The following is a 21,616-nucleotide window of genomic DNA, read 5'->3' on the forward strand; positions in this document are numbered from 1 at the left end:
AGCCACCAAATATACACGCATTTGAGAAAAACACTTTCCAAACCCAAGGATACTTTACTGTTTATAAATAGTTTACTTTTTTTGATCCCCAGGCATATAATATTCGCAGTTGCTCCAGAAACCAAAGAAACATGGAACAGGAACACAAACCACAACCTCACAGAAACAATAAACAACAGATGGCAGGACATATGCACAAGCTGCCACCCCCTTCACCAAAAGCACACACCAAAAACGGATGCTGACACACCAGCCTGCCAACAAAGACACGTGCTCTTCCAGATCACACTCGACACCATTTATGGAGCACCTAGAACCTTGTGAGGTGCTCCAGACCCCCAAGGAGGTGAAGGGCCAATCCCAGGCCTCAAGGAATTCACCGACTTGAAAGGGAGGCAAGACAAACAAGAAAGAAGGCAACACCGGTCTGACTGTATTCTTCCTAGAGACAGTCATGGAGAGTCAGGTCTGGGTTCTAACTGGCAAGTATGAGACTCTGGGCATGTTATTCAACTACTCTGGGTCTCATGCGTTAAGACAGAAGTAAAGTATTTCATAGAGTTAGATAATTAAATGAGCTCATGTCCCTATGCCCTGGTGCAAAAATGCAAACTATTACTGTTAGGTTGGGCCTTCTAAAATTACAAATTATTTCCATTTTGTCCTCATAACAAGCTTAAAGAGGTGGGCACTAGGATTATCTTATGTAACATTAGAGGAAATGGAGTCAGAGGGAAGCTAAGTAAATTGCCTGAGGTCACCCAGGAAGCTAGGTTCCAGAGCCACCACTGCTACTACTGTGCCCCCAAAAGCATGGCTGCCTCCTCACCACCACCATCATCATGACGCATGTGACAGGAAGGTGGCTTTGCAGAGGACAAGGACACAGCATCAACCTCCCCAGCAGACCCTGAAACACTGCACTGTTCTGGCCTCTTCATGGGTTAACATGACTTGAATTTACTTGAAAAGTTCAAGATAAATGCTAAAGTCACATTTGCCTTAATGAATGATTCTGATTAGTTAACTTTAAAAAAAAAAAAAAAGTTTAAATGTCATCTGTCTCCAAACAAAGGGAGGGGTCCCAGCAAATAAGTGTGGCCATCCTGTTGCTTTCCATAGATGGTCATGTCTATTTTAGGGATCATAGTCTCACGTCCAATTAGTCTGCCAATTTCACCTCCATGCTCATTTTTTAAAAACTCTGACTAGAATTTTCCAGCTCCACTGTAACTTTAAGCTTTTGTGTTCCTTCTGCATTTAAAAAGAATGCCATTTCCCAATATATAACTCCCAGATGTAGAATTCACAGATGATTCATCTCGCAGAACAAGTGTTCAGAGACATCAGCTCCAAATAGAGCAAAAACTTGGAATTCCCTTCTCCTTCAAAGTAAGAACTTGCCTAGATCAGCTCTGCTCAGCAAAGTTTGTTTTCAATTATATTTCCAAATTCTTTTAACAATAACTGCATGGCGTCTGGCACCAACACATCTGATTCTTTGAAGTGGTTCTCAAGCCGAGAGTAGAAAATAAGGATAAAGGGAAAAGGAAGGGCGCCTATCCACAATTTTTGTTTTAGGTCAAACATTCTCTCCAAAAAATGCTTTTTTGGGGGGCCACGCAGACGGCATGCGGAAGTTCCTGGGCTAGTGATCAAACCTGCACCATAGCAGGAACCATAGCCACACAGTTAAAACGCCGGATCCTTAACACACGGATCCACTGGGGAACTCCCCCAAAGTGCTCTTTGTTATCCAAAATCAGACAAACTGCAAGCTATGACTTCTCACCAAAGGTCCATACTGCAAGAAGCAAAGAGAGCTCCTGAACTGATCCCATCGGCTGGCTCTTTATGAGAAAACAGATCATCAGCACAAAGAAAACAGCCCTTTACTCCTTATATCCAAACCTCAAACACTTCTGCTAAGCCCTCTACACAGGTCAGTGAGGAGAAATCACACTTGGAGACTAAATTTCAGAAACCCCTTTGGGAATCAATGAAAACATGGGATCCTTTTTGCCCAGGGGAAAAAAAAAAAATGCACCGAGCCCCAAGAAAAAAAGTTCTAGGGCAATAAACAAATACTTATCAATGAATTCCCAGGTACATGAAATCGAAAACTCCCTGCTGCTTGAAGTCTAAATGGCAAAGAAAAAAAGACAGGGATGAGTGAAAACTTACCTAACCAGAGAGCTTTTGCAGAGGACAAAATATAAATAATAAATCCACGGTAACAAGGTCATGTGAACAACAGTGAGGGTCTAATATTGACAAAAGAAGTTCTTTCATGGAAGGGTGGGAGGGCTATGTGGCTTACTTTGATTTCAGAAAGCACATGGCAAAAGGTTACCTTTAGGTCTTAATGGGAGAATATTTATTTAAAAAAAAAAAAAAAGGGAGGGGGAGGCTCCCACTGTGGCCCAAGGGGATGGTCGGCATCTCTGGAGTGCAGGGATAAAGCACAGCCCCAGCCCAGCACAGTGGGTTAAGAATCCAATGTTGCCACAGCTGTGGCATAGGTTGCCACTGCAGCTCAGATCTGATCCCTGGGCACTCCATATGCCATGGGGCGGCCAAAAAAGAAAAAAAAAAAAAAAAAAAAAAAAAGAGGTCTAGTTCTTTGGACTATTTCCTTTAGTCATAAAAAAGTAGTCCCTAATTTCTGTTAAACATCATGTCAAGAAGTTCCAAATCACTAACTGTGCCTTCGACTTCACTGCATTTTAGCTATACCTCCAAACGAGGTTCCAGATTCCAAGAATTAGCTCTAGAGAAAAAAAAAATCCCAAGTTTCCACTATATGAAAGCATACATGATCGGAAGAGAAAAGCCCAAAAATTTCCACCGAAGGCGCTAACAAACTCCACGTGGAGGTAAGATGGATATTCAGAAAATGGAACATCAAAATTCCCAGCCTCCCTTGGCATGGCAAAGTCTTTTAAGGAATCCAAATGAGAGGGATCACAATTTTCAAGACCAGTGTTTGAGCAAGAGGGAAGCAATGAAAACCCAGGCAGATGGGTAATTTGGGATGAACTTGACCAAAAAAAAAAAGTGAAAAAAGACTTCAAAATTTGAGAAAACAAAGCTCTGGACTGTACATATTAAGCTGCTGAGTTTCCGCCTTGAAAGGCACACTGCTAAGAGAATAAAAAGCTGCTCTGATGCCCCCATGTTCCCTGCACGTTGTCAATGGCGAGCCAGCTCAAAAAAGGCAGATGAGGTTGTGTGTGGCTGCCCTTCCTCAGGCAATGACCAGTGAATCTGCTACAGGTGGGTCCATCAAGTCATGTAAAAGGCAGCTTGTCCACAGTGGCTACAACTTCTCTCAATGGAACTATGCATGGAAGGCCCACTTGAGAGAGATGCTGCCTGTAGTAGCCCTTAGCAGGGCAGAGCTCCGTGACTCTGAAAAAACCAGGCCCTTAACTTATTTGCCCTTTTGGACCTAAGATCTTAAAAAGCTAAATCAAAGATCTAAAGTAGGTCTGCAACAGCTTCTATAGCTTCCTTTGAGCCAGAGTGGAAAAGAGGCAACCATCAAAGAAAGACAGTGGAGTACTTGCTCCTCTTCAGTAATACCTAAAGGCCCCCAGGAATTCCCTCACTGAGAGCCCCCCAGGCACACCCTGCCTCCCTCTACTGCCAGGGCAGCCCCCTGAGGTCCCACTCGGAAGCACCAAACATGCAAAGGGGACTTTTAAGTTACTATCCTAAACATACAGATTAAGTGACTAATGCTTACCATCCAGTGAGTAGTAAGGTTATTCCCCCTCTGTTTCATTTCAGATAGAATTATATACCTGAAATTGAGCAGCCTTAGCCATCGTACACTCCTTCACAGAAAGGAAATTAACTGATGAGTTCAAGGTCACACTCCCAGGCAGGGGCAGAGCTGGGACAAAACCTCAGCTCAGGACAAAAACCTCCTGATACCCAACCACGGGCTATTCTCTCATCCATCCACATTCCTGCCTTCACAGCTTTAAGATAACTAATTTTTTTCCTTTTAAGTCAATAGTTTGTATTCCTTTTGTTCAAGAACTTTTAAGAAGCATAATGAAAATGTGGGCTCCCTTCTGACCAGAAAGATGTACTGGGCTCCAAGATTTCATACATAAGAAAGTTCCGGAGTTCCCGTCGTGGCGCAGTGGTTAACGAATCCGACTAGGAACCATGAGCTTGCGGGTTCGGTCCCTGCCCTTGCACAGTGGGTTAACGATCCGGCGTTGCCGAGAGCTGTGGTGTAAGTTGCAGACGTGGCTTGGATCCCGCGTTGCTGTGGCTCTGGCGTAGGCCGGTGGCTACAGCTCCGATTCGACCCCTAGCCTGGGAACCTCCATATGCCGCGGGAGCGGCCCAAAGAAATAGCAAAAAAAAAAAAAAGACAAAAAAAAAAAAAAAACAAAGTTCCCTAGGACCCCACCCCCCCCACCCCGCTCCGCATCCCACTCCTCCCACACACAATAGTATTTGAGCTTAGTCAGTCTCTCTTTTAGGACAGTCTGGAATTCAATATAATTTAATCAAGTCAAAGCACTGTTTCAAATGAACTTGTGAAATAATAATAATAATGTAAAAAAGTCTCCATAGAAGATTCTTCTCTTGTCCAAAACACAACCACAGATAAGGCCAAACCATCGTGGCCAAGAGTCCCACACAGACACCAAATCTGAGAAAACATTTAGAGGAATTTGGGATGAGGTAGACCTTAAGAACTACAAAACATTTCAGTTTACTTTCTGGCTCTCCTCTCTTGTGAAGACGATGAAAGGAAACCCCATCCCATTTGAGCTGCAGCTTCTGCATCCATCACTTTGCGGGATCAACAACCAACTTCCTGGAAGCAACAAGCTCTTCGGGCTGTTTATAAATTGTGCAAGCACTGATAGCTTGTATGCCAGAAACGCACACCAGCCCAGGTGGAGGACAGAAATCACAGGAAAAAAAAAATTTTTTTTTAATTGAAAACTAAAATGAAGGCAAGATGCACGGTGCTGGACCCAGGTACTACACTGCTGAAATCAGATTCAAGGATGATGTTCTCCTGATTTACGAAATAGAAATTAAACTCAGAATTTTTCAGTTATAAGTACCTCTGCCGCCGCCCAAATTTTTCTTAAACCCTTGGGTGTGTGCTTCCACTTCCTGAACAGAGAATCCACTGCAAGATGATATCTAATCAAATATCATATAAATTTAATTAAGATTACTACATCCGTAAGTTTAACCTGACCATAGTGGACAGCTTTTGAAACCAATGAACACTACATAATCTATGCACAATTATATTTTCACAAACAGAATAGGTAAATCATCCCATAAACTTTGATAAAGCAGATGACTCCCATTGGAATTCCTAATTAAGCTGTAACCAGTGTGAAATCTATTCTCAAACAGTCTACTAACCAACAAAGTAACAGGCTGGGGAGAAATTAAACTCCAGACTTTGACAAAACCAAGACAAACCATTCTGCAGCTACTTGAAGAAAAGCATTTTTCAAAGCTGTGAAGTTTAAATCAAGCACAGAGGGTTCCAGGAAGGTAGTTCTTTGCTTTTGGGGGGATTTTCTTCAGGGTGCCTCTAAATCTATTTAAAGCAGCCTCAAGTAGCCACAGCTGGAGGGTCAGGCCTTACAAAGTAAACAATAGTTAACTCAATTCAGACTCAGGACTTAACTACAACCAGTGGCTAATTACTCCTCTATTAACCAACAGTATCTGAACTATCACTTTTTAAAAGACCCATTCAGAATTATGTTTGTTCACTAAAGGATTCTAATCAGCAATTAATAGCAGAGTAGAAACCTCCCAATTAAGAGCTACATGGGGAAAGACAAGAGTTTGTCAGAATTACACATTTCTGGCAAAGGAATCTAGGACAAAAAATTTTCTAAGTGCCTCCCACTGGGGAGAGGGGAAAAAACGTATTCTGAGAACATACAAATTAAGTGTGTACACGGTGTATGCTCAATAAACATTCTTTAAACGTATAGCTTACCAAAATTACCTCTGGAAAAACACACTTAAAATAAATGCTAATTTTTTTTTCAAAGGTTGTTCAAGCTCACATGTTTTGAAACTACCCTATAGTGAATGGCATGATATGTACATTATATCTCTCCAATTATATCTTAATTTTTAAAAACCTATACATTTAGAGATGTAATGAAATGCTTAGATTTGCTTCCAAAAAACATGAAAGGGGACAACTGCATTAAGGTATAGATCAAACAGGAGGAGCTATTATCATCAAAAAGAACACAGGAGTTCCCTGGTAGCCTAGCAGTTGGGGGTTCAGTGTTGTCCCTGTTGTGGTGCAGGTCCAATCCCTGACCTGGGAACCTCTGCATGCTGCAGGCTGAGGCCAAAAAATAGTAATAATAATAATAACAACACCAAGAACAAATATTGGCAGGGATGTGGAAAAAGGGGAACCCTGGTGCACCCTTGGTTGGTGGGGATATAAACTGGGGCAGTCACTATGGAAAAGAGCATGGAGGTTTCTCAAAAAACTGAAGACAGAATTACCATATGACCCAGCAATTCCACTCCTGGAAATATATCTGAAAAAAACAAAAACACTAATTTGAAAAGATACACGTACCTACCCCAATGTTCACAGCAGCATTATTTACAACTGCCAAGATAAGGAAGCAACCTAAGTATCCATCAACAGATAAATGGATAAAGATGTGGTATATATACATACACACAATGAAATACCACTCAGCCAAAAAAAGAATGAAATGTATTATTTGCAGCAACATGGAGGGACCTGGAGGGCATGATGCTAAGTGAAATAAGTCAGATAGAGAAAGACAAATACTGTCTGACATCACTTATATGTGGAATCTAAAGTATACAAGAAACTAGTGAATATAACAAAAAAGAAGCAGACTCACAAAGAACAAACTAGTGGCTACCAGTGAGGGGAGAGGGAGGGGCAATAAAGACAGGGACACAAAAACTACTGGGAGTAAGATTGGCTCAAGGATGTATTGCACAACTCAGGGAATATGGCCAGTATTTTGTAATAACTGTAAATGGAAAGTAACCTTTAAAAATTGTACAAAAAAAAAAAAGATTTTTGAAAACAGGAGGAGCTATCAGCTGGTATCTGTTGAGACTGGGGTACATAAAGTTCATGACATTATTCTGTCCAACTATGTGGATGTAGGCTATCTTCCTTGCAAAAAGGTTAAAAAAAATAAATAACATGTTATACCAAGAAAAGTGAGTTGGCTTTTTTTTTTTTAATACCTGGCTGCATATCTAATGTTGCCTTAATGCAGAATTTTTTCTTTTAATCAGACTTTTCAGTTCTTCCCCTCACAAGAAAAAGAAGCTAATCTGCAATTGCCTGTGTGAATGCTGGAGGTACAAATGCTTTCAAAGAGTGTGGCAACTACAAAATTTGGAACTAGAGCGAGATTATCCATCCCCCAGTTTGAAAGTGCTCAATTCTTCTTCTTGTCTCAAACAGGCTATCATCAAGTAGATAATTAGCGAGAAAGAAGTTATAGTGCAATGTATGCTCTGACCAAGGTAAGTGGCACATTATTTGAAAGGCAAATTATAAAGCAGTAGAAAGGGCAAGAGATAGGAAGTGGAGATGGGAGAGGCATTACTAAATGCTGCATAAAGCAGTCTTATAAAATGAAGTTATATGATTTGTTTTTAATCAGCTTAAAAAAAAAACCCTCCATTATTTTGTTTCTCAAGGTTTAGGGAATTCTGCTGCAGGATAGACCCTCAGTTATTCCATTCATTCTCTTCCTAACAATAAGAGACCTTTGAGAAAAAACAAAACAAAACAAAACAAAACCTGCAGATCATAAAAGATTAGAGAGCTGGGCACCATAAAAGTTTAAAGAATAATCAATGCAAAGTGCTTAAAAAGAGACAGGACATGATTTTCTTTCAACTCTCTGAATGCCACCTTTTGCCAAAACAAACTGAACAAGCAGTGATTGGAACCTGCATCCTGGTTCATAAGGAAATCAAGATGTATTAGGACTTGAAGAGATGAACGGATTGGTTGTTCGCACAATGGGCTTTACCGGTTATGCTAGATTAAATAGTAATAAAGACGCAAACAATCATAGCCGTTCATGTGGGCAAGGCTGTGAATCATGGCCATTCACTGGGGAAGAGATGCAGGTACAGGTGCAGGAACGAAAGGAAACGGCTTTTCAGGTGGCATCCTTGCCAGATTCCTCTGATGACCCTGTGCTCACTGCCTGTGTCCCCTGCAAAGTTACTGTACAATGGCAAACAAACCAAAACAAAGGACAATGTCAGAGCTCTCCTACTCTCTGCATACAATCCAGCAATCATCTTGCCCTACACCTCCTCCTCCTTCAAACATTTCCAGAGAGAAGTGGGTACAGTGCAGGATTCAGCTGGCCAGGGAGTCTGTAACCTAACCCGTGTTAGGAAGAGTGCACCTGCATGTTTCTGAGCAAATGACCAAGCGTCTTGTAGGGGCTCAGTTTCAAAGAAACCTTGGGAAATAATAGGATAAAATTATTAGTTCAAGGGCCTCTCATTTCTCTGCCTCCTTCCCACCCTCCACCTTCCAGAAGTTATAGTGGAATGCTCCAGAGACAGAAGTATTTGCACAACTGGAATACATTTATAAACCACCTCAATCATTTCTGCTAATTGTATAATTCGTATAATTTGTTGCAACTGTTCAGAGCTGCCCCCTACACTGGTTTGAGATTCCCAAGGGCACATAAAGTTTCATTCTATTCATATTATCAAAAACTTTATGGCACAAGGCTGCTTGGGTTGTGAGTCCTGCCACCTGCTTACTCCAAAAGAGGTGTACATATTAGAAAAGTAAACTTTTCCCAGGAGGCCTCTGTCACCAGGAACCCTGACTTGGAGAGACTGGCCATGAGAGGATGCAAAATTTGAGTTACTGGGGCCTTAGCCTTCCACCTGTGCTCAGAATCCTCAGCAAGTTGACTGACCTACATTGGATTGGGGGAAACACATGTGTCGTCTAACTTTGTCTTCACGGCAGCCTAAAATAGGATATTAGGATCCTCTTTTTAGAAATAAAGGAAAGAGGTTCGGCACATCACACACACGGCTGTAGGGTGGTGGGGCTAGGAATGGACCCCAGAAATAACCTCCCTTCTCTTCCTCACTATTCCCTTGTGAATGGCGAGCACTGGGTGTGATGGGCAGGCATGAGGCATCCAAATAATTAACAGGGTCAGAGTAAAGGAACCTTCACCCTCCCCCACCCGTCTCCCCATCAACAACCCAACCCAGGACCTGGGGTTCAATCAGGAAGCAAATGCCCACCTAGAGGACAAAAGACCAGCTGAAAGCAGGTCGTGAAAACCACGACACCCAGGGAAAGAGGGAAACAGCTTTAAAAAAAAAAAAAAAGAGCAACTTTTATAAGCAGACTGTATGGTTTATAGCTTGCATTTCAGAAGATTATGCATTAAATACTTAGATTGAAACCACACGTAAAGTATTACTAGAAATGTATAAAGCATAAAGCCTTTGGATAAGAAAAATTCCTACGCATACCTTCTCCAAAAAACCCCAAAAACCAAAAACACAGGCCACCAATTGGCAACTTTCAATTAGACCAGAGGCCAATCATAATTTTCAATTTTTCTACAATCCTGATTTAACTATTCAATCTGCTTCATGGCAACAATGGTCCTGTATCACATTCTTCAGTAGAAAATTTCTCGGTCTCAGTCATATAATTGGCCAATTAATAGGTCACTTTAGACTGCTGTTCTAAACCCTGCAATTATATATATTTATAAAAAAAAAAAAAAAAAAGTGCAGGTTCCAAGAGGCTTAACTACTGTGAAAATTTTAACCTCTGGTCTTCAAAGTCCTGCTTTGCGTGGGGAGATAAGAAGTGATCTGAGTTTCTGACTGATTCCCATACTTTTATTCGAAACAAAAGCAGAGGACAACCACATTACTGACAGTCCCCAGGAACTGAAGCCAATGAGGTAGATAAAATGGACTCAAAGGCTCCACATCATGCTTAAGACACCAAAAAACAGCACTAACAGTTCCTAAATTTCCCACCAGTCAGGGAACATTGAGGATTTTTAGATTTTTTTTCTCTGCCTGGGAATTTTCCTTCCACCCCTCCTCCCTCCTGTCTCAAGACAATGCCTTCAGCCTTTGAAACTGCATCCATTGTAAACAGCTCTGAATATTAACACAGCCCAGAGTCCCGCTCTAAAAGACCCCCAGGGTTTCAAATTGCAGTTGCTGAGAAGGGAAAAGGTCCCCAGTGAGTAAATGTCACCAAGCTCATTCAAAAGCAGTTGAAGATCTGGCCTGCTCATGAAACTTGAAAGTCTTTCAACTTTGGGGGTAAATCAAAAGAATCCCTTTGAGTTTTAAGCAGATGATCTTGGTACACCCAACATCCTTTATTGCTCATGGCGACTTTCAATTCAACAGATCCCTTTTCCAGATTTCCCTCTCTGGTGGATGGTGGATGTCACTTTTAAAATAGCCAATGGCTCTTTTAAAAAACAACCTCCTTCCCCTGATAACAGAACCTTCGGGGCTGTAGCAGGTGCACAGAACTGGGCCAGGTGCGTTGTTAAGTCACACAAAACCCGAGTGGCTCTCTCTCGCATTTCTGTCCACCCTCAAAGGGAAGATGCTGAAAAGGCTTTGCACCAGGAAGACACCTCTGCAAAATGGGGGAGAGGCCTTTTCATTGTGAGTATGGTGTCTGAGGGGAGAAAGGTCAGCCAGAGGCCATCCCAACGTGCTCAGGGAAGGCTACTTGGGGAACTGAGGCCAAGGCATTAACACTGCAGGGAGAGGAACTTTGAGCCCTCAGAGGAGAGACGGAGGGCCAAGCATGGGGACATCCACTGGGAACCAGCGCTCATTACTCTGCACTAAATCATCATCTTTTTGGAGATGAAGAATTAATTACTGCTGACAGTATATTCAAAAAGTCCAAAGTTTAGGGACTCTAGTGACCTAATACAATTACGGAAAGGGATGCACACACTTCTTTTTAAAACAGTCCCTTGAAAGGACAAATACAGCCCTGACATATACCATAAAGGCAAGCGACACTGTAAGGAAGGGAATATATATACACATGACTGGGTCACTTTGTTGTACAGCAGAAATTGGCACAATATTGTAAATCAACTATACTTTAAAAAATAAATAAGTAAACAAAAAATAGACACTGTATGCCAACAGGGTTCATTTGCAAAGGGACCTGGGGGGTCTCCAGGCACTTCCTAATTTCACAGTCCTCAAAAATTAGATTTTTATGGCCCTAATTTCATATCAGAGGAACTTACTGTGTGCCTTTAAAAGGCAATCAACTGTATTTCCCAGAGACATCCCCTCACTGGGAAAAAAAAAAAAAAGAGGGAGAAAGAAAACTCCTAACAAGTAAGTGCTCCATCACGCAGAGGAAGTGAGGCTTCTGACACCAGTTGCAAAGAAAAGGACTCTGCGCTCAGATCAAAGCTTCTGAAAACTTTAAATGCACTTGCACTTTTCAGATTTTCTCCCTGCCATTACCCACTGTTCAAAAGGCTCCCTCTTCAGAACAACCCTTTGTCCATCCCGGGTCAGCCCAGTTCTTAAGTGATACAGAGATACAAATAGGAAAACGGACAGAAGGGAAGACCTCAGGGCCAAGAAGACAATCATCTACTTCTCTAAAAAATGAAAAACAAACACACATACAAACACACACACACACAAAAGAATCTCCGATTAAGGTTCTAGAACAATTTGGTCATCTGCAATTTAATTTGCATAAACAGGATGGGGAAGCATTTTCCAAGCCCTTAATTCACAACACCCTGCACACCTGGGCCTTCCAGCACAGCTGTAAAATTTGAAAGACAAAGGCCCTCTTTGCTTCCCAACTACAATGGCAACCACCATGGGCTTATGTTTATTTTCTAAAGTAATCATAAGCACCACTTAGGTGCCAAAACCCACAGGGTTTGATTTAAGTCACCCGCATTTGGTACTGCAAAGACCAAAAAGGAGATAAAATGAGATCCAAAATCAAGCCATTCGTCTTAAACTGACTGTGAATAATTCACACTGGTGACCTTTAGAGACGGTCCTTGTTTCTGAATACCTGGGCATCATCCCTCCACACTGAGCAGGAGAATCATTTGTTCCTGCTGCAGGACCTGCCTGCTTTCCTATCAGAATCCTATTAGGTCCTCGTTTAGCTGCCAGACCCTTGAAGCAGGCAACACTGGGCTCAGCTTTTTGTCACAGAGTGGAAGGTAGATTGCGTTTTAATGCATCTTAGCTCCTGAAGCCATATGCTCAAAAACAATTTCAAAGAAAGCAAACATCTGAGTTCTAAGAAGTTCAACTTCTCCCAAGGTTCTGGGAAGGTGGAATAGGGCTTGGCAGTGCTGGGTGCTATTTATGAATGTGCTGGTTGAACTATGCCAATCTCACCTACGTAATGGGATGGCAGACTCAGTTATGGCTCCAGTACTACAACTATAAGCTATTGTGTTGAATAAGTTATCCTCAGGCCCCAGGAATGAAAGTATTTTCCCTCTCCCAGCACCATTCCAGTTCTTCTCTTCAAACTACATTTACATTCACTATTAAGAAGTTGTACTTTCCTTAGGCTGAGCCTAGGAGCAACTTCAAAATTAGATTCACTATTTGCAAAAGCAAAAAAAAAAAAAAAAAAAAAAAAGTCCCATAAAGCCACAGGTCCTCTTTCTATCTCAAACTCACAGCCTGAAATTGTTTGAACTAGCTGCAGTAAATCTACTTCATGAGGTTATAAACTAGCTCAAAGGATTTTCTAGACACAATGGACTCGGGGGTGTAAACTTGGTGAAACCGTAAGATATTTTATTATATTATTTATATTCAGAGACTTTCTCCCCTAAAGTCTTGCTGAATCATAGCCAGGAATATAAAACATAAATATCCTGATGGAAAATTCAGAACAAGACTAATGACTTAAATGGAGAAATCTGAAGTCCAGGGGAAAAAAAAATATTTGCTTGATTTTTTTTAATTAGAAAAAAACTTCACAAGTATTTGTCAAAGGATACACATTTCTGTACTGAAATATCTTACAGCTATCCACACACAAACTAGAAGCCATACTACTCACATCTTAAAATATTATCAGTTAACACCATAATCAGTATAATCAAGTCTAGTGAAGCTTAAAATAGCCAGTTTGGTATTTACTGATCATCCAATGTGTGAGGAAAAGAGAAAAGACCGCAATTTTAAAGGTATTTATGACTTGTGAAATGTCACTCCTTAGGCAACAGAAAGCCCCCAAAACAAGCAGTAGTTTTGTTCCAAAAATTAAAGGGCAAGGCAAAGTGGATCTTGTGACCATAGCAAAGTGCAAACAAGAGGACACTGTGTCCTCTCCAGGAAGCCACCACTTCTGAACGAAATACCTTCCCCACAACGCCACTGACACATGGCATTAGGAGTCACTCTTCCAAGAGGTGAACACTTAAGAAATTACCCTGATTCTGCTCACGTGATTTTACTTTTTTAAAAACTCCTTTAAGAGTATGTAAGGGAAAAATCACAATACCCCAGACCACCCCAACTAAATAAAACAGTACCTAACAGCAATGCTGGGCTCTACCTCCCACTGCTTTACACTTTGACCACTGGTTGTCCCTAAGTCAGGGAATGCCAAAGGAGCAGCAGTACACTGAAGAGAAATCCCACCCCTCAGTCAAGGGTCTAGTTTCAGAACTCTGTAGGACTGGATCACTGGTCCAAGTTAACGCTCTTTGCCCCACTCTCACAGGTACAGGGTCTACACATTAAAAAGGAATTAACTTCCCTCTCTCCCCTCCCAGCAGCCAGATTCCCAGACACATGTTCTTAGATCAAGCCACAGGTGTTGGTTCAAACTTGTGTCACCAGTTTTCTCTCTTTTTTGAATGCTGAATGCCATGACAGAGGTTACTACTGTGCCTCTTCTATGTCCTAGGAAAGAGGTTCAATTATTCAACTGAAAAGCAGACTGTTCAAGCTAGGCCTCTTCTGCAAGGTACTAACAGTTCTGCAGAGATGCTAATTACTGATAACCGGACAGGATTCTGACTCCTGGACCAGATTTGTTAGAAATTGTAAAAGGCTATATTATTCTCCCTTGTTTACAGAAATTTAACGTATTTTTTTCCTGCTGAAACTCCCGTAAGAAGTGTCCCACTAAGTCTACATAGGCCAAAATCCTGACATCAGAGAAGAGCTAGGTTAATCTCACTCTGTCAACCCAGTCTCTGGCACCCTCTCCAGAAGGAGCACTACTCCAAAACTAATTTGCACCATTTATAGAGAAGAAATGCTAGAGGGTGGACCCCACTCCACTCCACTACATCTCAAGCCCAAATGGTCCCCTAGAGAACAGACAGGAAGGGTCTGGGACACAGTTCCCTCAAATGCCAACCAGGCGGAAAAGGACAAACTTCCAGCAGTTACCGACCCCCAGAACTTTCAGAGCCCCCTAACTCGGGGATCCTCCAGGAAAACTGCCTTCTGCCAGGGGCCAGAGCCAAGTCAGGCCACCAAGGTCCTGGGGGATGATGAGGCGGCTACACACGCTCTCACTAATAAATAATGTAAATACAAGACTGGAGCCAAAAGTCACCTCCATTCATTACCCGCTGGAAGGCCAAGCAGCTCACACACCAGAGAGTTGAGTTACGGGAGAGGAAAAAAGAAACACCCCCAGACACACTTCCTCACACTCTCCCCGCCAGATGTTTCCCACTCTCCACCCACACACATTCCCCTTACCTCCACAGTCTTCACTCACATTCTCTTACTTACCACCTCCCAGATCGCCCTCACGAGAGCCATGCTCGCTCACCTCCAGACCCCCACGACACTTCTCTTCCCTCCAGAACCTCAAGACCCACATCCACTCTCCCTAAGACCCCTTGACCCACGCTCGATCAGATCCTTCCCAACGAGGTACACTTTCCTCCTCCACACCTCCAAAACTCCGACTCGCGCAGCACCAGACCCTAGCGAAACGCACACTTTCCCCATCCAGACAAGTTCTCACGCACGCCCTCTCCCCTCTGGACCCCCGAAGGGGAGCTCACGCTAACATTTTCCAGCTCATTCAACTTCACACACAAGCAACTCAACCCGCAACTCCTCTCCCGGGGGAACAACCCCGCCGCCCCGTCCCAAGTGACAGCGCCCGGGGGGCGCGGGGAGGGCGGAAAGGGCGGTACTCACAGGCTCCGCGTCCAGGCGGGCAGGTCTCCTGGCAGCGCTGCCAGCCCCCGCCCGCCGCAGTCCAGCGAGTCCCCAGCGCAAGCGCAGGCGGCAGTGCAGGGCGCCCGCGGGCCGGCCGCAGCCGATGCGGGCTCCAGCCCGAGAAGCAGCAGCAGCAGAAGCAGCCGGAGAAGAGGACAAGGCGAACTGCGCGGGGCCCCGAGCGCTCCCCGGACCGGCCGCGCCATCTTGTCTGGAGCGCGCTGAGAACTCCGGGCGCGGGGGCTGCGAGGTCTGGGGCGACCGCAAGCACTGGCGGGCCTGAGGGGACTCTGCTCGGCACTACGCTCCGCGCCGGGGCATGGCGGCCGGCACAAGTTCACTCCGCAGCGGCGGCGACTCCGGCACTCAGCGGGCCCCCAGTGCCCGGGCCGCTCCGAAACGCCCGGAGGGGACAGAGAACCCCGCGCCCATCCGGGCTGACCCGCCCGTGCTCGTTGTGAACCTCAATGATCCGGGCAAGGGGTTCGGCCGGCACTCCTCGTCCTCCCGCCGCGCTTCTGTCCAGGCTCCGGGGTCCCCGCACACGCCAAGTGCCGCCGCCGCCCCTGCAAGGAAGGCGCTCAGGCTCACAACCGGAGCTCTGCGCCCGTAGGCATCTTCCTTGCGGCTTCGAGCGCCTGGCTGCAGACCCCTGACTGGACGGCACGTCCACCCCCACACTGCTCCAAGGGCCCCGTGCGCCTAGCTGTCCCAGCGCCGAAGGCAAAGGGAGCGCGCGCAGTTCCGGGCTCGGCACGGCACCTCCGCGCAACGAGAACCCTGCAGACCTCGCGGCCGAACAATCAGCCGCTCGCCGTTCGCCTCCCCGCGGCCCAACCCCGGCCGGTCCCAGAGGCCCCGCCCCCGGCCTCTCGCCCTCACACACCCCCTGGGCTCCGAGCCCCACGGCCTCCTGCCGGCCCACGTTGGACGCTTTGCAACAGTGCCCCGCCACGCCCCCCCGCCTGCTGCTTATTGGCTACCGAGGTTCACGGCAGACAGCCTGGACGCCCATTGGAGCGCTAGTCATGATCCCGCCCCTCTCGCTTATCCGGCCACCCCGCCCCACTCTCTTTTCCCACCCAAGGTGTGAAGGGCGGGGGACTGGGAGGAGAAAAGGAGAGACGTCCTCCGGTTCTTAAAGTGGACGTGCTCACTGAGGGTGGAGAAAGGGGATGCGCGCGGAGGGGAGGAGGAGTAAAGATCTGCTCTCTAGGTCTAGGGAAGGAGAGAAAAAATGGTAATGAGAATAACGCCCCCGCTTTGAAAAGGCCTAGCCCCAAAGATTTTTCCCTCCTGCCCAGATTGCTAACAGAACCAGTGATTTAGAACAAGTCTACACCCATTTTCCAGATGCCCTCTAGGAGCAAATATGTAAATAAAAATTCACAAATTTCATACTTATGGGGGCATCTTTAGTTATTTTGTTAGGAATGGCCGCCTTCCTCTCTCACAACCTGGAACTCCTTTCGGCTCCTGACATGTTCTTGATCTCTTAAATCCAGCAGTATGTCCTTGATTACCAAATGAATGTCTACCGCCTGTAGAAAACCGAGTCTCCAAGGTGCTCTTACCCCCTCCTCAATCTCTGCCCTGGTAAGTTGAAGAGTACTCCTGCTAACACTCCAGGCTTTGATAAAGGGATTTCTTTGTTTAAATCCGAGCATTTTAAAGCCACTTTTCAAGAAGCAATACATCGAAACAGAGTAAAAAGAGAAATAATAATTGTCACAAAGCTACTGACTTTGGCTCCTCCAGGTCAGAACATAGTAGCCATGTGTTAGGGTACTGCACTGAAACAGTAAGACAGGCGCGCGCACGAGCACGCACACACACACACTCGCAGAGTGAACAAGTTAAAAGATTAGCATAGTAAGAAATGGCTGCTCCTCTCCGCGTTTTGGTTTGCTGATGTCTCTTGTCCCTTCCCAAAAGTCTGTACTGTGAGTTTCTAACAGAACAGGACACACTGTCAGGAAAGCAAAGCAAGTCAAATCTGTTCAAAAACATTTGCTCCAGCAAATGAAATCTTACCTCTCCGTGTTAACGGAAACAGGGGAGAAAATATTTCCCAGAAAGAAAAAAAAAATTAAGGGTTTTGTCCCATTTTTGACACATTCTAAGGGGTTGCTTTAATTGAGATGTTAAGCTTTTCCACAGTTAGGCACCGCTCTTCTTAATCAAAATTGGGTTTGGGCTTGGTAATGGTGCGGTTCCTTTCTTTTTATTCCCTCCTTTCTCTCTTTATCCTCCTCCCCCTTCTTCTGATTCCTTATGCTATCAGATACTGATACCTCGTTTTTTCCTTCCTTACTTTCTTTCTTCCTCTCTTTGCATGATCTCAACAGTGAGTACCAAAGCAATGCTCAAATATGTTTGTAAATCAATTCAAATATGATTCCCAAGAAGCATTATCAGAAAAAGGTGGCAGCTGACCCATTCTGCTTATGCCTTTAACTAGCTTTTAGATTTCATTTGTAATCCACATTAAACCTAACACCTTCCACTTGGGCAAGAAGATATATCTCTATTTGTTGCAATGCCTTTCCATAAAACAAAAATAAGCCGAGGGATGGAATTTTAAGGATCCCAATGCGATGTAGTCCTCTAAGTCAAGATTTCTTAAATTTTTTGTTTAATGCAGCATAACCGGGAGCATTTCCTTAAGGGAAACTGTCAGATCTGCCTTGCCCCATCCCCACCTCAAATAAAACAGCATAGGGCAGCAGAAACAAATTGACTTCATTGAACTCCTTGAGATGCTGACCTAAATCATCGACAGGTTTGTTCCATTGCTGGTATTGTAAATATCAGATATTTATGCTTAGGAGTTCCATTGTGGCTCAGCAGTAATAAATCTGACTAGTATCCATGAGGATGAGTGTTCTATACCTGGCCCCACTCAGTAAGTGAAGGATCCAGTGTTGCCTTGAGCTGTGGCATAGGTCACAGCTGCCACTCAGATTCCTCAAATGCTGTGTTGCTGTGGTGTGGCTGTGGTGTAGGCCAGCAGTTGCAACTCCGATTTGACCCCTAGCCTGGGAACTTCCACATGCTGTGGGTGCAGCCCTAAAAAGACCAAAAAAAGATTCTTATGGTCAAATATGTTTCCAGATGCTTAAGGCTGCACCTGTGAGATGCTTTCTTTCAGGATAGGAGGATAGGAGTTGAGAATCAGCCAGGTAAGGGCACGGTCACAAATCTGAAACAGCCCCTGTGGTCTGATTACCACTCAGCCAGAGAGAAAGATTCCAAAACCGAGGAACACTTGCGGGGACTGGGCGCCTGAGCCTTGGCAGTTCCCCTCGTCTACAGCAGAGCATGAAGTCATGTCTGCTCCCCACACCATGTATGGAAGTTTGCCCATACACTAGCAACCTGCTTGTGATTGAAAGGAGAGCGTGGGCTTGGAGATCTCAGGGGAGAATTCATCTGGGGCCACAACCTAAAATCACGAAGACCTGAATCACCACAAAGGCAAGTTTTCGAGGGAACTCTCTATTCCTGCTTATAAAAGAGCAAATACAGGTCCACTCAGCACCAAGAACCAGTTGACTGGGGCCCTCTGGGTTCTCATTTCCCTCAACCAACACTTTCACAATTTTAGAGAGCTACTTATTCCTTGAAGGGTGTCATCCAGGGACTTTTAGGTTTTTCCCATTCTTTTTAATCTACCAGTGACCAAACTCCAGGGCCAGTACAGATAGAAGTCCCCCCACCCAAACCACTTGCAGGGCTCTTAAATACAGCAGCTCTAGGAGTTAATTATCCTAAACCCACAAAAGAGAAAAACCTCAAATCTAAATAGCCTGAAATCACCAAGTAGGAGAGAAGCAAATGACAAAGTAACAAGAAAACAGAGTGATCCCATGGATCTCTCTCTCTCTCTCTCTCTCTCTCTCTCTTTTTAACACAAATTCCAGGGGACTGAATTTTGGCCATTTAAGAGAGTTCTAGGTGGTAATAATTGGTGGTTTTCAGGAACACTGAGATTCAGACGTGCTTTCTTACTATTAGGAGAGATTTTACATTATGTTCAGTACATTAAAAGAACACCAGGCTGCATTCAGAAGACCTGGATTCTAGCCAAGCCACATTACCCATGAAACCTTTGCCCAGTCATTTCCTTTTTTTAAGCCTCAGTTTTCTCAAACGGAAAACAAGGAGAATGATACTTCTGAGTGCTAAGACAGTTAAGGAAAGACTCATTTTGTTATTGGACCTGGAGGGATTTAGCACCTGTTTAGGACTACACACTTCTAAGTCTTATTTTTAAGGTTGTTGTTTTTTTAAAATTTTATTAGAGTTGATTCACAATGCTCTGTCAATTTTAAGGTATTTTTGACTTTAACTCTGAAAGAAATTGACAGTCCACATACATACTGTAGATGGAAGATCTTGATAGGTCCTTTGAGCATAAAGGGTTTCCTCCCAGGCATGCCACAAAGGGTTAATAATTACCTGTAAAACCCCTGAAGACTTGCAGGGTGATGACAGCCCTGCTTTGAGCCTGTTTTGTGTCTCTCTTCCAAGGAAAATAAAGTTGTGTACTCATTAACTCCTTCCTCGCAATAATCCTGTCAACAAGATGGCTAGAGAAAGCCAATGAGTCCAGGAATGGAATAAAATATCCTATAAAATTTGATTGTGATGATCATTGTACAACTATAAATGTAATAAATTCACTGAGTAATAAAAAAATTTTAATTATAGAGTTTGAAAAAAAAAGAGAGATCATTTGGAGATTTCTCAGTCCACCGTTCCATTCCAATGTTTTCCCTTGGTGTGGGGGAGGGAAATTTATGTTTATTGTGCCATCACTGGCTACTGGAATATTGGCTAATGCCAAACAACAGCAAGCTGCAGTGACTGCATTTCCACAACAAGAATGGTGGCTGCCTGGAGCTCATCTGTGCCTCTGCCCGTGTCCCCGTCCACTTCTATAGCAGCATCAAGCAGGGGCCCCAAACCGCTGGAGTCCGTCTTCTAACACAAACTAGACCCTGCACCCCTGTCTTTGCCTTGTGAATTTGCAGTTTTAACTGGTTCACTGAAAGGATAAAGAAAAAGTTTATGAAAGCTAGAAGAACTTCAGAATTATGACATTCTGGGAGTTCCCGTTGTGGCTCAGTGGTTGGCGAATCCGACTAAGAACCATGAGGTTGCAAGTTCAATCCCCAACCTTGCTCGGTGGGTTGAGGATCTGGCGTTGCCGTGAGCTGTAGTGTAGGTTGCAGACTCGGCTTGGATCCCATGTTGCTGTGGCTCTGGCGTAGGCCGGCAGCTACAGCTCTGATTAGACCCCTAGCCTGGGAACCTCCATATGCAGTGGGAAGCGGTCCTACAAAAGGCAAAAAAAAGACAAAAAAAAAAAAAAAAAAAGAAAAAGAATTCTGACATTCTGGAGTGATGATCAGTATGAGGCAGCCTCTTTATTCCAGTGATGAAGAAGCGGGCTAACTACATCATCATCAGAGACTGTACCTCTCACCACCAAGCTGTTGCCTTTCCAATTATTACTTGGAGCCACACATGAAAGAGAAATGGGCCAGGAAATCAACGTTTATGCTGTACTGCCAGCAACTCAGATGCAACACCCAAATGTATATATAGAGCAGCACATTTATCATAACGTATAATAATAAGCTTCATGAAGTCATATACCTTATATTTTTCAAAGCAATATCACATCATAACAACAGCTGTCATTTACAGAGCACTTACTCCATGCCTGTCATTGGGCAGAGTGCTTTATATACTTTCTTTCCTTGAGGCAGAAGTTGAGAAAAATGCCCAGGGCCACACAAGCTATTAAGTGACAAGGCCAAGATTTCAAGCTAGCTCTAAGGACACCAAAGACCCAATATGGCATTTGAGCCTCATAAACTTTGAATATGACAGTTGTTATTATTCCCACTTTATAGATGAGAAAACTGAGGTTAAATGATGTGTCAAGGTCCCATAGAGCCAAGAATAAATAGAACCTTAAATCAAAGTTCCCTCTCAACCATCGTTACACACACTTTACATTCAGAAAATGTCTTAAGAATGGACATAATTTCTTTCCTTTTCCACACCAGCTAGTTGCTTTCCTGAATATCCTCTGATTAATAAGCAAAACTTTTAAAAGATAAATTTATTGGCCTTTTTCCCACCACACATGGCAGCACTTGTGTATTAATAAAGGTTAGTAATTACTGAGCACTTACTCTGTGCTGCTAGGCATTATTTCACGTTATAGCTTAATTTCACTGAAATCACAGAAGAATTTCATGAGGTCGACATCATATAGGTCCTTTTATAGATGAAGATACAGAGACTCTAGTCAATCAAT

At 43.9% G+C, this 21,616-nt stretch overlaps 1 protein-coding gene across 32 annotated transcripts in view; it reads right to left on the reverse strand.

The window, feature by feature from the left end:
- The window catches only part of LRIG1 (leucine rich repeats and immunoglobulin like domains 1), a 618,703-nt gene that overhangs the window by 102,411 nt on the left and 494,676 nt on the right, over positions 1 to 21,616 (reverse strand). For 10 of the 32 annotated variants that reach the window (XM_084988926.1, XM_084988947.1, XM_084988933.1 and 7 more), the window contains exon 1: positions 15,129 to 15,165. The exons of 6 other annotated variants lie outside the window; for them this stretch is intronic. In XM_084988926.1, the coding sequence (XP_084845052.1) occupies positions 15,129 to 15,142 (14 nt within the window). In that variant the 5' untranslated portion in view covers positions 15,143 to 15,165. Of the gene's footprint in view, positions 1 to 3,748; positions 3,840 to 14,830; positions 15,166 to 15,261; positions 16,122 to 21,616 lie in introns of those variants that run through there. 16 more of the 32 variants (XM_084988923.1, XM_084988927.1, XM_084988928.1 and 13 more) reach the window with 7 other exon arrangements.

The sequence above is a fragment of the Sus scrofa genome, chromosome 13 (genome assembly GCF_054392235.1).
Source record: "Sus scrofa isolate SSC_HxYL_T2T_F1_AM1 chromosome 13, Sscrofa_HxYL_maternal_Yorkshire_Landrace_v2.0, whole genome shotgun sequence".
NCBI lineage: Eukaryota > Metazoa > Chordata > Mammalia > Artiodactyla > Suidae > Sus > Sus scrofa.